This window comes from Nesoenas mayeri, assembly GCF_963082525.1.
Source record: "Nesoenas mayeri genome assembly, chromosome: 5".
Taxonomy (NCBI): domain Eukaryota; kingdom Metazoa; phylum Chordata; class Aves; order Columbiformes; family Columbidae; genus Nesoenas; species Nesoenas mayeri.
The window spans coordinates 67,611,679-67,625,542 of record NC_137548.1 but is presented as its reverse complement, the minus strand read 5'-3'; the positions used below and the strand labels follow the sequence as shown (position 1 = coordinate 67,625,542).

Genomic DNA, 13,864 nt, shown 5'->3' with positions numbered 1-13,864 from the left:
TGTCCCCAGCACCAAATCATGTCCCCAACACTCTCACCCTGTGGCCACCAGTGTGTCCCCAGCACCAACCCACGTCCCCAACACTCACCCCGTGGCCACCAGTGTGTCCCCAGCACCAACCCATGTTCCCAACACTCTCACCCTGTGGCCACCAGTGTGTCCCCAGCACCAACCCATGTCCCCAACACTCACCCTGTGGCCACCAGTGTGTCCCCAGCACCAACCCATGTCCCCAACACTCTCACCCTGTGGCCACCAGTGTGTCCCCAGCACCAACCCATGTCCCCAACACTCACCCTGTGGCCACCAGTGTGTCCCCAGCACCAACCCGTGTCCCCAACGCTGACATCCCACGGCCACCAGCATGTCCCCAGCACCAAACCATGTCCCCAACACTCTCACCCTGTGGCCACCAGTGTGTCCCCAGCACCAACCCACGTCCCCAACACTCACCCCGTGGCCACCAGTGTGTCCCCAGCACCAGCCCATGTCCCCAGCACTCACCCCATGGCCACCACCCGTGTCCCCAGCCCAGCCCCCCATCTCCAGCCTGGGAACCTGTCCCCACTGCAGGGACGTGACAGACGTGGGTGCCATGGCGGGCGCAGGGTCCCCCCGTGTCCCCCGTGTCCCCACGATACCATCGCCGGACGCAACGGCTGCGGGCGGGTGACAGCAGGAAGTCAGTGCATGGCAGGAAATGCCATCGTGGGGACACTCTGGCCCCTGCTCACATTTGCTGGCCCAGCACCAATGTCCCCATGTCCCCACCCAGGGGGCTCCCTGCTGCCCTGGGACCCCCAACCCAGTGCCCTAGGGGGGGTCAGAAATGGGTGAGGTGGGGGGCTGCTCCATGGCTGCCCCCCTGCCCCGTGTCACCGTCCCCAGGCAGTGACAGTGGGGCCCCTTCCGCTCTGCGCTGCCCAATAGCGGGCAGTGGCCCCCCTGCACCCGCCCTGCACCGGGGGGAAACTGAGGCACAGCTGGGGCCACCCCAAGGTGCTGCCCCAGAGCTCCCCACAGGGACAGAGTCAGTGCTGGGGGGTGAGAGATTTGGGGTTCACTACCAGGGGAAGGGGGGGTGAGATAGTGGGTGGAGCTTCAAATCTGCAGCACCTCCCCCCTCCTCCCACATATAGGGCACCCCACAGCCAGGTCCCCCCCCACCCGCCACCTCCAACCGAGCGCTCTCCACCATTCAAGTAGGTCCTACTTTATTTACCCCCCGGGGCAGGGCTGGTGGGGTGTCCCTGGGGGCATGATGGACACAGTGGGGACAGGGTGACACAGCTAGTTGGGGACAGGGATACCATAGTGGGGGGAACCCCAAAAGTGAGGGCAGGGCAGGAGAAAGCCAGGTCAGGAGGATCAGGGGGGGTCACCACATGAATGGGGTGGCATGGAAGGGGGTGGCATGGAAGGGGGTGGCATGGAGGGGGTGGCATGGGAGGGGGTGACACGGGGAGGGTGACACTCTTTCCCGCAGCCCTGAACTGCCCGTGCTGCCCGCAGGAGCCGGGGTGATGGAGCTGCCGAATGTCACCCTGTCCCCATCGCCGTCCCCGCCGCCCCCTGGTCCCCTGCCATGGGACGGGCAGCTGCTGGTGGCCTGCGCGGTGCTGGGGCTGCCGGCCAACGCCTTCACCCTCTGGCTGACGGGCTGGCGGCTGCGCTGCCGGGGCTTGGCCACCTTCATCTTCAGCCTGGCTGCCTCCGACTTCCTCTTCCTCACCAACTCGATCCTGCAGATCTGGTCGGTGACCCAGGATGACCGGTGGACGTTGGGGACACCCCTGTGCCGCCTCCACCAGTTTCTTTATGCTTTGGGCTACTACAGCGGGCTCTTCCTGCTGGCGGCCATCAGCCTGGACCGGTGCTTACTGGTGGCCGCCCCGCTCTGGTACCGGTGCCGGCGGCCAGCGCGGTTACCGGTGATGCTGTGCGTGGGCGCGTGGGTGGTGGCGGCGGGGTGCAGCGTGCCGGACACGGCCATGTCGTCGGCCGTGGAGCTGTGGCCCGGCTGGGCCGTTTGCCGCAGCGAGAGGGGGAGCTGGGAGGAGCCCCTGCGGTGGCTGGAGGTGATAGTGGAAGGACTGGTGCCGTTCGGCGTGGTGGTGGCGTGCCACGGGATCGCCTTGGTGGTGGCGTGGTGGCGGCCCGGCCGCCCGCTGACGCGTTTCCAGTGGATCGTGGCAGCCACGCTGAGCGCCTACGTGCTGCTGCAGCTGCCCTTCCAGGTCACGCAGCTGCTGCAGCTGGTGGCCCCCGACCGCTTCGGTCACCTCCTGTACCTGCTGGGACTGGCCATCAACCTCAGCAGCTGCGTCAACCCCTGGCTCTACCTGCTGCTGGGAACCCGCGCCGGACACCACCTGGCCCGCATGCCGCGGGCTGTCCTCGCCTGCGTGTCACCTGCTGCTGTCACCTCCGGGTCACTTGCCACTGTCACCACTGAGGCATCCACTGCCATCACCCCTGTGTCACTTGCCACCCTGACCCCTGTGCCACCTGCTGCCATCACCTCTGTGCCACCCACCACTGTCACCCCTGTGCCACCCGCTGCCATCACCTCTGTGCCACCCACCACCCTCACCCGCCCACCAGCACCCGTGGGGTCCCCACCAACATCTCCATGAGCTGTCCCTCCTGTCCCCACCCAGCACGGCTGTGGGGTGGCATGGGGCCATGTCCCCCATGTCCCCGCCGTGCCCCCAGCTGGGGACATCCCCACCGTGGCCCCACACGTGGGCTGAGCCCTTCATCCACGCACGCAGATGGGGCCTCGGTGGGGCACAGCCACCTGTGGGGACATGGGGGACAGCGTGGCACTGTTCCTCGTGGGGGACCTGTACCCGGACACCACGTGGGGTGACTGTGCCCCAGGGGGTGGCTCTGCCCATGGGGACTGTGTCCCACAGGGTGACCCTGCCCACGGGGTGACCGTGTTCCACGGGGACCGTGTCCCACAGGGTGACCCTGTCCCACGTGGTGACATTATCCCACGGGGTGACCGTGTCCCAGGGGACCGTGCCCACGGGGCGACCGTGTCCCACGGGGTGACATTATCCCACAGGGTGACCCTGTCCCACGTCGTGACCCCGCTGTCCCCAGTGCCGTGCCGGGCGCCGCTGTCCCCACGATCGCGGATCCCCACGGTTCCCCCCGCCCCCCGTACCCGCTCCCCCCTCGCCCCCCCTCCCGGTGCCGGTGCGCACGCGCGGGGCGGGGCGGGGCTCCGGTCACTTCCTGCCCCCGCCCCCTCCCGCCGCACCGGCCCCGCGCGCCGCCGCCCGCTCCCACCGGCCCGGCCCCGCCCGCCCGCCGGTGAGTGCGGGGACGGGACCGCTGTCCCACCGCGGGGATGGGGCGACCCCGGGGCTCGGCCTTTGGGCACCGACCCGGCCCCATCCCCATCGTCGTCCCCAGCCCTGACCCCCGGGGTCCCCCCATCCGCCTCCCCTGGGCGTCGTCCCTCCCTGTCCCCACCCCTGTCCCCTTACCCAGTGAGCCCGACCGTGTCTCTGTCCTTCCTGTCCCCATCCCTGTCCCTTTACCCAGTGGGGCCATCCCTGTCCCGTCCTTGTACCCACCCCTGTCCCCTGGTCCCCTAACCTGATGGGGCCGTTCCTGTTCCTCCTTTCTGTCCCCATCCCTGTCCCCTTACCCACTGGGACCATCCCTGTCCCCATCCCTGTCCCCTTACCCAGCAGGACCATCCCTGTCCCCATCTCTGTCCCTTCACCCAGCAGGACCATCCCTGTCCCCATCTCTGTCCCTTCACCCAGCGGGACCATCCCTGTCCCCGTCCCCATCCCTGTCCCCTTACTCGGCACGACCATCCCTGTCCCCCTCCCTGTCTTTGTCCCCTGACCCACCAGCGCTGTCCCTGTCCTCCTTTCTAATCCCCATCCCTCAACCCATGGTGACACCCTTGTCCTTGTCCCCACCTCTGGAGGGGCCACCCGTGTCCCCATCCCGGGAGGGATGTCCCCTGTCCCCCCCACACCGGGGCGGGGCAAGGCGGGGTTTGTTTGCCCGGCAGGCACAGGGCACCCCGACTTCCCGCTCCCGGGAGGGGCCGAGCCGCCCTTTACCCAGGGCGGGGGACAGGGACAACCCCCCCGACATCCCATGGCCCCTAGCGGGTGACACCCCCACTCCTTAGGGCTGGCCACCCAAGTGCCACCTCCCATGTCCCTGGCTGGGCTCCCCCGGCGCTGACCCCGCAGGGGGGTGTCCCCCAGCCATGTCGTTTCGGAAGGTGGTGCGGCAGAGCAAGTTCCGTCACGTTTTCGGGCAGCCGGTGAAGACGGAGCAGTGCTACGATGACATCCGCGTGTCCCGTGTCACCTGGGACAGCACCTTCTGCGCCGTCAACCCCTCCTTCGTCGCCATCATCGTGGAGGCCAGCGGCGGCGGCGCCTTCCTCGTCCTCCCCCTGCACAAGGTGACACCGGGGGGGTGCCGGCTTGGGGACCTTTCTGGTGGGTGACCCCGCCGCCTCAACTTTGTCCCTTTGTCCCCAGACCGGGCGCATCGACAAGTCGTACCCCACGGTGTGCGGGCACACGGGTCCCGTCCTCGACATCGACTGGTGTCCCCACAACGACTATGTCATCGCCAGCGGCTCGGAGGACTGCACTGTCATGGTGAGGGGACGGCGGGGGTTTGGGGGTGTTGGCAGGTGTCCCTCCACTGTCCCTACTGTCCCCTGTGTCCTGGCAGGTGTGGCAGATCCCCGAGAATGGGCTGAGCCAGCCGCTGACGGAGCCGGTGGTGGTGCTGGAGGGACACTCGAAGCGCGTGGGCATTGTCACCTGGCACCCCACCGCCCGCAACGTCCTGCTCAGCGCAGGTATGGGGGGGACTGCGGGGCCGGGGGGTGTTCTGTAGGGGGTATATGGCCGAGGTGACCCTTTCCGTGTTGTCACCCAGGCTGTGACAACGTGGTGCTGATCTGGAACGTGGGGACGGCGGAGGAGCTGTACCGGCTGGAGGGGATGCACCCTGACCTCATCTACAGCGTCAGCTGGAGCCGCGACGGCTCCCGCTTCTGCACCGCCTGCAAGGACAAGAGCATCCGCGTCATCGACCCCCGCCGTGGCACCGTGGTGGCCGTGAGTCCCCGGGGGCCCTGTCACCGTGCCTGTGTCCCCAAGGCGCCATCCTGCCCTGGTCCTCAGGGGGAGAACCGCCCCCAGCCCTGCTCTTGTCCCCTGGTGCTCCCCGCTGTCCCTTGGGTGCCCTTGTCCCCTGCTCCTCCCTGGGGTGCCAGGATGGTGTCACCGACCCCTGTGTCCCCTCCCCAGGAGAAGGAACGGGCGCACGAGGGGGCACGGCCCATGCGCGCCATCTTCTTGGCCGACGGCAAGATCTTCACCACCGGCTTCAGCCGCATGAGCGAGCGGCAGCTGGCGCTGTGGGACACGGTGAGGAGCGCCCCGCAGGGTCCGTGGGACAATGTCGGGGGGTCCCGTGGGGACGTTGTCCCTCGGCGCTGACACCCTGCCCCACAGGAGAACCTGGAGGAGCCCATGGGGCTGCAGGAGCTGGACTCCAGCAATGGGGCTTTGCTGCCCTTCTACGACCCCGACACCAACGTTGTCTACGTTTGCGGCAAGGTACGGCCTCACAGTGACCCCCCCATCACCTGTGCCCCCCCCCAGACTGTGAACCCCTCCAATGCCGTGTCCCCAGGGTGACTCGAGCATCCGGTACTTTGAGATCACGGAGGAGCCCCCCTACATCCACTTTCTCAACACCTTCACCAGCAAGGAGCCCCAGCGGGGCATGGGCTGGATGCCCAAGCGCGGGCTGGACGTCAGCAAGTGCGAGATCGCCAGGTGGGCATGGGGACGTGGCGGGGGACAAGCGGGGTGCCCCCATTCCCGCTGACCCCCCCATGACCCCCTTTGTGCGCCCCCTGGCAGGTTCTACAAGCTGCACGAACGCAAGTGTGAGCCCATCATCATGACGGTGCCAAGGAAGGTCAGTGGGGACTGGGGGGTGTGGGGTGGGGGGGACAGGGACACCTCCCACTCCTTGGGACATGACAGCAGGGTGGAGGTCCCTGGTCAGGGGGAGGTGGCTGGGGGGCGAGTCCCCAACCAGGTTGATGGGATCCCCATGGGGGTTGACTAGGGTCCCTTGGTAGGATGTGGGGGTCTCTGGATGGAGGTTCCTAATCAGGTTGGGTGGGGGCGTCCTCAAGTGCATTCATAGGGGTACCTGGGTGGGACATGGGGGCTGAGTGGGGGTGCTGGGTGCCTGGTCCTAATCAGGCTAGGTAGGGGGTCGTCCCCAAGTGTCCTGATAAGGGTCCCAGAGCAAGACAGGGAGCTGGGTGGGGGTCCCTGGATGGGATATGGGGGCTGAGTGGCGGTCCCTATGAGGATCCCCAGGTGGGTCCCACCAGCCCCTCTGACATTCTTTTTTGGGGGGGGTGCAGTCGGACCTTTTCCAGGATGACCTGTACCCCGACACAGCGGGCCCCGAGGCGGCGATGGAGGCGGAGGAGTGGGTGGCGGGACGGACGGCGGGGCCGGTGCTGGTGTCCCTGCGCCAGGCCTATGTCCCCAGCAAGCAGAGGGACCTCAAGGTGAACCGCCGCTCGCTGCTGCACGACAGCGGCCCCCCCGCCGCTGCCAGCCCCGCCGCACCGCCCGCCGCGCCCCCCGCCGCGCCCGCGCCCACCCGCCTCAGCGCCCCCGCGGCCCTGGGCACCGGCCCCTCTGCGCCCACGGTATGTGTGGGGTGGGGTCTCAGTGGGTGGTTTCTCTGGGTGGGGTCTTTAGATGGGTGAGGTCTGTGGGTGGGTGGGGCCTATAGGGTGGGGCAATGGGTGGGCTCCCTGGAGTGGGTGAGGCCAAGCTGGGGGAGGTGGGCGGGGCAATTGGTAATGGGTGTGGCTAAGACAGGGTGGTGGGCGGGGTCTCTGTGGGTGGGGCAGTGGGTGAGTCTAAGCAGGGGTGGGGTCTGTGATGTGGGTGGGGCCAGACTGGAACGGTGGGTGTGGTCAGCGTGGGTGTGGTCAGTGTGGGCGGGGCCAGCCTGGGGTTCCAGGTGGGTGTGGCTAACGCGGGTGCGCAGGGCGGGGGGCGGCTGGCGGAGGTGCTGCAGGAGGTGGCGGCTCTGCGGGCGCTGGTGGCGGAGCAGGGACAGCGCATCACCCGCCTGGAGGAGCAGCTCAGCCGCCTCGAGAACGGCCATGTCTAGGGACCCCCCGCCCGGGGACCGCTGACCCCCACCAGGGACCACTGACCCCACCCAGGGACCACTGATCCCCATCCCCAGGGACGCCTCCACCTGCCAGGGACCACGCCTGCACCCCAGGGTCCCCTGAGCCTTCCCCTTCCTCCCTGGGGTCTGTCCCCCCACAACTGGGGTCTGTCCCCCCCCCACCCCACTGCCGGGTCGTTCTCCCGTCGGAGGGCTGGCCGCCCCTCTGGCAGCTCCCCCCCTCACCCCCATTGCCTTACTGGGTGCTGCCCCCCCAAAATCATGGACCATTATCTTCCCCCCACTAAATCGTGGACCATTCTCCCCCCAGCTCTCCCCCCATGTCCTCAGGCTGGGGGCTGCTCCTGGGATCAAACACCACCCCCTGCACCCCGTCCCCCCCCACGGGTGGGGTCTTCCCCCCTTTCCTGTGGGACTGGGCATGATCTGCTCCCCCCCCATCCCCAAACTGTGGAATATTGTCCCCCCTATATTTTGGGGGCTTCTTCCCTCTCCCTGTCTCCCCTCCCACCTTACAGTGCAGGGTCAAAAACTATATTTTCACTCCAAATAAAGGACTTTATAAGAAAAGTGCTGTGTGAGGCCAGGGGCTGGGGCACAGATGCTGGGGGGGGTGCTCTGTGTGGGGTTGCTGTTGGTTTGGGGGGGCTCGTTGTGGGGCCAGGGAGCTCTGACGGCTGCGGGGGGGACAGGAAGGCGCAGCGGTCACGGGTACCAGCTCGCCCGCCTCGCGCAGGAAACGGGGGGACGCAGCGCAAACAGATTGTCTGCAAGGGGATGCCCCCCCTAAACAGCTCACTGGGGGGGCTCAGTGCTCCCAGGATGGGGGGGAGGGGGGCTCCAGTGACCCCAGGGCTGTGATGGGGAGCAGGGGACAGCTGGGGGTGGTCACAGCGGGTCCCCACAGCTAGGAGTCCCCCTGGGTTTTCTGGGTTTGTCTCGGTAGGCGGGGGGTGCAGCACCTCGCCTCCCCCCGCACTGATACATCCGCTGCGCGGGGACAGGAAGCGTCGCAGGGGCCCCCCCAGCACCCGCTTCGGCAGCACCTGCTGATGGTGAGCACCCCAAAACCAGGCAGGGTGGGTCAGGGGGAGTCTGGGACCCGGGTGGGGGGCCACCCTCTAAAATGAGAGCGAGCTGGGGGGGGACAGGCCCTTCTCCAGCCTCAGTTTCCCTGCTGAATCTTCGGGGGGGTGGCTGTGCTTCATTCAAATTGGGTTCCCGCGTCCCCTGGTTGAGGGGCTGAGGTGGCGGGGGGGGTCCATGGGGTAGATCCCCCTCCCACAGCGGGCCTGGGGTGGGGGGCAGCAGGGCCTGGAGGTGCTGGAGCTGGGGGGCAGGTTTTGGGAGGGGGGTTGGAGGGACAAGGGCAGCACAGTGATGCATGTGGGGGTGAGGGACAAGTTTTTGGCGGTGGGGGGACAAGGGCAGTCCAGCGAGGGCAGGGGGGGATGTGAGGGGGGTGAGGGCAATGTGATGTGTTTTGGGGGCAGGTTTGCGGGTGGTGGGTCCAAGTTGGAGACTGTGGGTGGAGGGCTTGGTGGGGAGAGATTTTGGGTGGGATAAGGGCACCACGGTGGGTCTGGGGGGGTACTGGGGGTAAGGTTGGGTGCTAGGGGTTCAGGTTGGAGACTGTGGGTGCAGGGCTTGGTGGGGGGGGATTTTGGGAGGGTTGAGGGCAGCGTGATGGGGCTGGGAGGCAGGCTGGGGGGAGCCTGGAGCCATGGCGGGTGCTATGGGGCTGCAGCTCTGTGGGAAGGGAGCAGGAAGAGAGCTGCTGTGGGGCAGCCCCACAGGCAGCGCGGGGGCGGCAGCAGCCGGCTCCTCTCCCCCAGCACCCACAGGTGCTGCAGCACCCGCCGGCGGGGAGGGGACGCGGGTGACACAGCCCAGGGCCCCACGTGCCCTTCGCCCCCGGGGCCATGTCCCACTTTCCGGGACGAGGTGGCGGCCCCGGGAGCGGGAAGGCGCCGGGCTGGGTGCCAGGGACGCGGCGCTGACCCCGCTGCCCTCGCCCGCAGGCTGCGGCGGCGCTGGCACCGGCGCTGCTGGCGGTGGCCGGGCTGGTGGCGGCGGGGGAACCGGCGGGGACGCGCAGCGACCGGGCGGTGGGCGCCCTGCTGGGGGTCCTGCTGTGCCTGGTGGTGGGTTTGGCGCTGGCCTGGCACCACCTCTGCCGGCTCTCGGCCGGACGGTACCACCCCCGGCCCCTGGGCCGCCGGGCGCTGGCAGTGCTGCGGGGACAGTGGCACCGGCTGCGGGGACAAGGTGACACCGCAGAGGAGGCTGGGGACGGGGAGGTGGCGGCCGCAGCCACAAGGGAGGAGGAGGAAGAGCTGATGCCCTGGAGCCAGGAGCGGCGGCCGCGGGAGGAAGAGGAGAAGCAGGAGGAGGATGAGGATGAGCAGGAGGAAGAGGAGGAGGATGAAGAGGCTGAATCCGCCCCTGAGGTCGGGGGGAGCCCCCCAAGTGGGGGGCACGTGGCGGGGGGCAGCGCCGAGGCTCTGCTCAGTGACCTCCATGCCTTCTCGGGGACGGCGGCGTGGGGGGACGCGCGGCCCCATGTCACCGCCCTGTGACATCACTGCCTTGTGACATCACCGCCTTGTGACATCACCGCCTTGTGACATCACTGCCCTGTGACACCCCTCCCTGCCCGCCTCCTGATTGGCTGCACGAACCTGGAGACTGACCAATTAAAAAAAAAGCTCTGCCCATCTGTGGCTGGCAGTTTTAGGGGGTGAAGGGGGCGTGGCTTGGGGAAAAGTGGGTGGGGCCAAAGAAAAAGGGTGGGTCAAATGGAAAGAGGTGGAGCGTGGGGAAGGGGAGGAGCCTGGGGAAGGGGTGGGGCACAGTGCAAGGGGGTGGAGCCTGACCCCCCCCACCCCGGGTGGGGCAGCCAATCTCCGCCCCTGGGACCCCCCTCCCCCAGCACAGGACCACCGTGGCCTCATCAAGTCCTTTAATTGGCACACACCCAGCAGCTGGGGCCACACCCTTGGAGGGGCCACACCCTCGAGGGCCACACCCCATGGGGCCACACCCCCATCACCACACCAGGGTGTCCCTGCACCCCCAAAACCAGTCCTGCCTGGCAGCGGGGGGCGGGGGCGCCCACCTGTGCGACCCCCAACCCCATGAGGGGGGCACCGGGCCCCTCCGCCACCAGCACCCGCTGTCCTTCCTCGGGTCACACCCACCCCCCGCCCCCAACCCCTACCTGGGCACCCGCCCCCGTCCCCCCTTCTGCTTCTTGGCACCCACGGGGGTCTTGATGGGGAGCGGGGCCGTGCCCTCGGGCTGGGGGGGGGGCAGGCTGCCCCCCAGCTCCATCGGTTCCCCTGGTTTGAACGCCTCGAAGGGGGAGAACTTCACGGGGCTGGGGGGAGAACACATGGGGGGGTGAGGGGGGCACCCCTGTGCCATCAGCCCTGTCCCCTTGTGCCCAACACCCCCCACCCCTATGTCCCCATTGCAAAGCAGCCCCCTAGTCCCCTCGTGGCCCCCCAGATGAGCAGGTACCTGACGGGGGTGCGGGGGCTGCTGTTGAGGCGGCGGGGGGAGCGCACCTTGGGCTGGAAGGAGAACCCCTCCTTGATGCTCTCCAGCACCGAGGGGGCCACGTAGGTGAAGCCCTGTGGGCAGAGAGAGGGGTCACGGGGGGGGCTGGGTCCCCAACCCCACCCAGGGAGGGGTCCCCACTGTCCCCCCCGTACCAAGAAGGCTTGGTTGGCACTTTCGCTGATGGCGGCATCGTCCGGGCTGTCAACGGGCGTCTGGCGGGTGAAGCGGGTGTCGAACTGGCTGACATCCTCCTCCGATTGCTGCAGGGTGGGGGGCAATGGGTGCTCCCATGGGTGCCCCCCAACACCCACCCTGCCTGTCCTCCCCCCCGCCCCATCCCTACCAGGCAGGGTTTGAAGGGGGGGTCCAGTCTGCGGGCCAGCAGGTCCTCCCAGTTGATGTGACGGAAAAAGGGCTGTTTCTGCAGGTAGGGGGGTCAGGGGGGTGGAGGGTCCGCCTGGCACCCCCCCGTGCCCACCCCTGTACCTGCACATCGGCCGCATCGCCTGGGCCACCCCCAACCCGCTGGTTAGGGTTTCTCTTGAGGAACTGGAAGAGAAAGGGGAATAGAGTGGGGCACGGGGGGGTGTGTTATGGTAGGACCTACACAAATAAAATGGGGTCGGGGGGGGCACCTTTTTGAGCAGGTCCCGCGCGTCAGGCGTCAGATATGGCGGCAGCACCAGCTTCCCCTTGAGAATCTTATCGATGGTTTTCTTGCGGTTCTCGGCAGTGAATGGGGGCTGCGAGGAAGGCTCAGCATCACCCCGCTGGGGACCCCCCCCAAACACACACCCACGACCCCCCCCGGTCATGTTAACCCCCCTCCCCGGGGAAGGAAAGAGCAGGAGTGGGACTTGCCGATCCTGTGAGCATGTCATACATCAGGGCGCCCAGGCTCCACCAGTCCACCGCCCGGTTGTGCCCGCTGCGTACCAGGATCTCAGGGGCCCTGGGGGGACACGGGGGGGTCCCTGAGTGGGAGGGGGTCCCCTATATTCCCCCCCACGCTGAACCTGGCTCACATGTACTCGATGGTGCCGCAGAAGGTGTGGGTGACAGCCCCGTCATGGATTGACTCCTTGCACAGCCCGAAGTCCGTCAGCTTGATGTGTCCTACAGAAGGAGGAGGTTGGGGTGAGTGTCACCCTTGGGGACCCCCCACCACCACGCCAAAAGCCCCCAGCCCACCTTGGCTGTTGAGCATGATGTTCTCCGGCTTGAGGTCGCGGTAGATGATGCCGTGGGAGTGCAGGTGGCCCAGTGCCAGCGTGATCTCGCTCAGGTAGAAACTGGGGAGTGGGGGGGGCAGCTGTGAGCAGCATTGGGGTCCTGCCCCCCTCCACAACCCCCCTCCCCAGCCCCCTCACCCCTTCCCTACCAGGCAGTGTCCTCCAGGAAGATGCCCTCCCGCTCCAGCTGCATGAAGAGCTCTCCACCTGCAAGGTGACAACCCCAAGTGGGACCCCCCTGAGCCATCCCTGTCCCCACTGTGTCCCCCCCCAGACCGCCCCGGACCGCTGAGGCACTCCAGGATGAGGTAGAGCTTGCCACCCGTCTGGAAGGCATAGATGAGGTCCACGATGAAGGGATGCTTGACGGCCTCCAAGATGTTCCTTTCGGCCCGGGTGTGCGCTGTGTCCTTGGCGTTGCAGGCGATTTTTGCCTGGAGGAGACATGCAGTGAGCGAGGGGCTCCCCGGCGGGATCTTGGGGGGGTCCAGGGTGGCACTACCTTCTTCAGGACCTTCATGGCAAAGATCTTCCCTGTGTTGGTGCCTTGGACTTTGCGGACCTGGAATACCTAGAAGGATAGAGTTGATGTGGCTGGGGACATCAGGCAATGCTGGGTCCCCCCCAAGCACCCCCAAAAGCCACCCCCTGATCTGCTGTGCCCCCCACCCCCGACCTTGCCGTAGCCACCCTTGCCCAGGACGCGGAGCAGCTCGAAGCAGTGGGGACCGATGTGCTCGGGGCCGTTGTTGACGCTGCTCTCCGAGATCTCAATTTCCTCGTAGTGCCCCACGGGCCTGGAGGGAGAGGGGGTGAGTGGGGACAGACCCCCTTTCCTGTCCCCTGCCTGTCCCCTGCCTGTCCCTCACTTACTCCAGGCCGTTCCCCCGGGGCTCCAGCTCCATCTCCTGCAGGAGGGAACCCAGGTCAGTGGCAGGCAGGGGGTTATGGGGAGGAGAGGACCCAGGGCGGACAGGGGACACATGGCAAACTGGGGACCCAGGACAGGCAGGCAGGGGACCCAGGGCAGGCAGTGGACCCACAGCAGGCAGTGGACCCACAGCAGGCAGGGGACCCACAGCAGGCAGGGGACCCACGGCAGGCAGGGGACCCACGGCAGGCAGGGGACTCACAGCAGGCAGTGGACACATGGCAGGCAGGGGACACATGGCAGGCAGGGGACACATGGCAGGCAGGCAGGGGATTCAGGGCAGAGAGGGGACAGGGGACAGGCAGGAAACCCAGGACAGTCAGCGGGCAGGCAGGACGCCCGCAGCAGGCAGAGCGGGGCGAGGTGCCACGCACCGGCCCAGCCGGATGTTTTTGGGCTGAGATCGGGCCCTGCCCAGCGGGAACCTCCCTCTGCCCTCCCGTACCGGCGGAGCTGCGCCGGGATCCCTGCCTGTCCCCTGTCCCCCGCTTGTCCCCTGTCTGTCCCGCATACCCCCGCTGCCCTCGATCCCCCCGTCCCCATCAGGTCACGGCGCCGCTCACCCCCCATCAGCGTCCCCGTCCCGATCCCCGTTCCCAGCCGCTCCCGGTGTCTCCGTCCCTATCCCGCTCGCCCCGTCCCCATCCCCGCTCCACGCTCCGCCAGCTCCGGTGTCCCCCCCGTCCCCAGCCGCTCCCCGTCCCCAGCCGGTCCCGGTGCCCCGGTGGCGGCTCACGGCGCCCAGCTCGGGCTCGTCCCCGTCGCTGCCCTCCTCGGTCTCCAGGTCGATATCGAACACCCCCGCCATGACGGCACCGCACCGGGACCCCGGCGGGACCCGCCCCGCTGGCCCCGCCCCCGGTCCCGCCCCTCCAGCCCCGCCCCGCCCCTACGTCAC

At 67.9% G+C, this 13,864-nt stretch overlaps 4 protein-coding genes across 7 annotated transcripts; 3 read left to right on the top strand and 1 right to left on the bottom strand.

Moving 5' to 3' along the window:
* Positions 1-1,523: 1,523 nt before the first annotated feature.
* On the top strand, positions 1,524-2,636 carry GPR152 (G protein-coupled receptor 152; the record flags this gene model as incomplete). Its single annotated transcript, XM_080345306.1, has 1 exon — positions 1,524-2,636. One exon carries the CDS (start codon positions 1,524-1,526, stop codon positions 2,634-2,636), a length of 1,113 nt encoding a protein of 370 aa, XP_080201432.1.
* A 1,610-nt stretch (positions 2,637-4,246) lies between these two features.
* Positions 4,247-7,215, top strand: CORO1B (coronin 1B; the record flags this gene model as incomplete). 3 transcript variants are annotated; one of them, XM_080345869.1, is made up of 10 exons in its annotated part: positions 4,247-4,447; positions 4,527-4,649; positions 4,726-4,855; positions 4,936-5,117; positions 5,310-5,429; positions 5,517-5,621; positions 5,698-5,843; positions 5,931-5,988; positions 6,449-6,733; positions 7,090-7,215. In XM_080345869.1, 10 exons carry the CDS (start codon positions 4,247-4,249, stop codon positions 7,213-7,215), a joined length of 1,476 nt encoding a protein of 491 aa, XP_080201995.1. The 3 variants fall into 3 exon arrangements, with proteins under 3 accessions (XP_080201995.1, XP_080201994.1, XP_080201993.1); XM_080345868.1 differs by having other exon boundaries at positions 6,449-6,742; positions 7,096-7,215; XM_080345867.1 differs by having other exon boundaries at positions 6,449-6,742.
* An 845-nt stretch (positions 7,216-8,060) lies between these two features.
* PTPRCAP (protein tyrosine phosphatase receptor type C associated protein) lies at positions 8,061-10,186 on the top strand. The gene is made up of 2 exons (XM_080345769.1): positions 8,061-8,294; positions 9,261-10,186. Exons 1-2 carry the CDS (start codon positions 8,292-8,294, stop codon positions 9,816-9,818), a joined length of 561 nt encoding a protein of 186 aa, XP_080201895.1. The 5' UTR covers positions 8,061-8,291; the 3' UTR covers positions 9,819-10,186.
* Positions 10,187-10,192: 6 nt separating this feature from the next.
* Positions 10,193-13,825, bottom strand: RPS6KB2 (ribosomal protein S6 kinase B2). Of its 2 annotated transcripts, XM_080345767.1 has the most exons (15): positions 13,703-13,825; positions 12,909-12,943; positions 12,712-12,832; positions 12,538-12,606; positions 12,322-12,469; positions 12,185-12,242; positions 11,995-12,095; positions 11,829-11,919; positions 11,665-11,755; positions 11,439-11,546; positions 11,290-11,352; positions 11,147-11,224; positions 10,956-11,063; positions 10,762-10,874; positions 10,193-10,618 (listed from the first exon to the last, which is right to left on the bottom strand). In XM_080345767.1, exons 1-15 carry the CDS (start codon positions 13,772-13,774, stop codon positions 10,456-10,458), a joined length of 1,419 nt encoding a protein of 472 aa, XP_080201893.1. In that variant the 5' UTR covers positions 13,775-13,825; the 3' UTR covers positions 10,193-10,455. The 2 variants fall into 2 exon arrangements, with proteins under 2 accessions (XP_080201893.1, XP_080201892.1); XM_080345766.1 differs by having other exon boundaries at positions 10,809-10,874; positions 11,147-11,352.
* Between the last annotated feature and the right edge of the window lie 39 nt (positions 13,826-13,864).

Bases quoted from the DNA above. Each gene is read 5' to 3' on its own strand.
- RPS6KB2 (XM_080345766.1), bottom strand. From the start codon at position 13,774: ATGGCGGGGGTGTTCGATATCGACCTGGAGACCGAGGAGGGCAGCGAC. The intron at 12,243-12,321 runs GTCCGGGGCGGT...GTCACCTTGCAG, and splicing joins CATCCTGGAGTGCCTCAGCG to GTGGAGAGCTCTTCATGCAG. The intron at 11,756-11,828 runs GTGAGCCAGGTT...GTGTCCCCCCAG, and splicing joins TGCGGCACCATCGAGTACAT to GGCCCCTGAGATCCTGGTAC.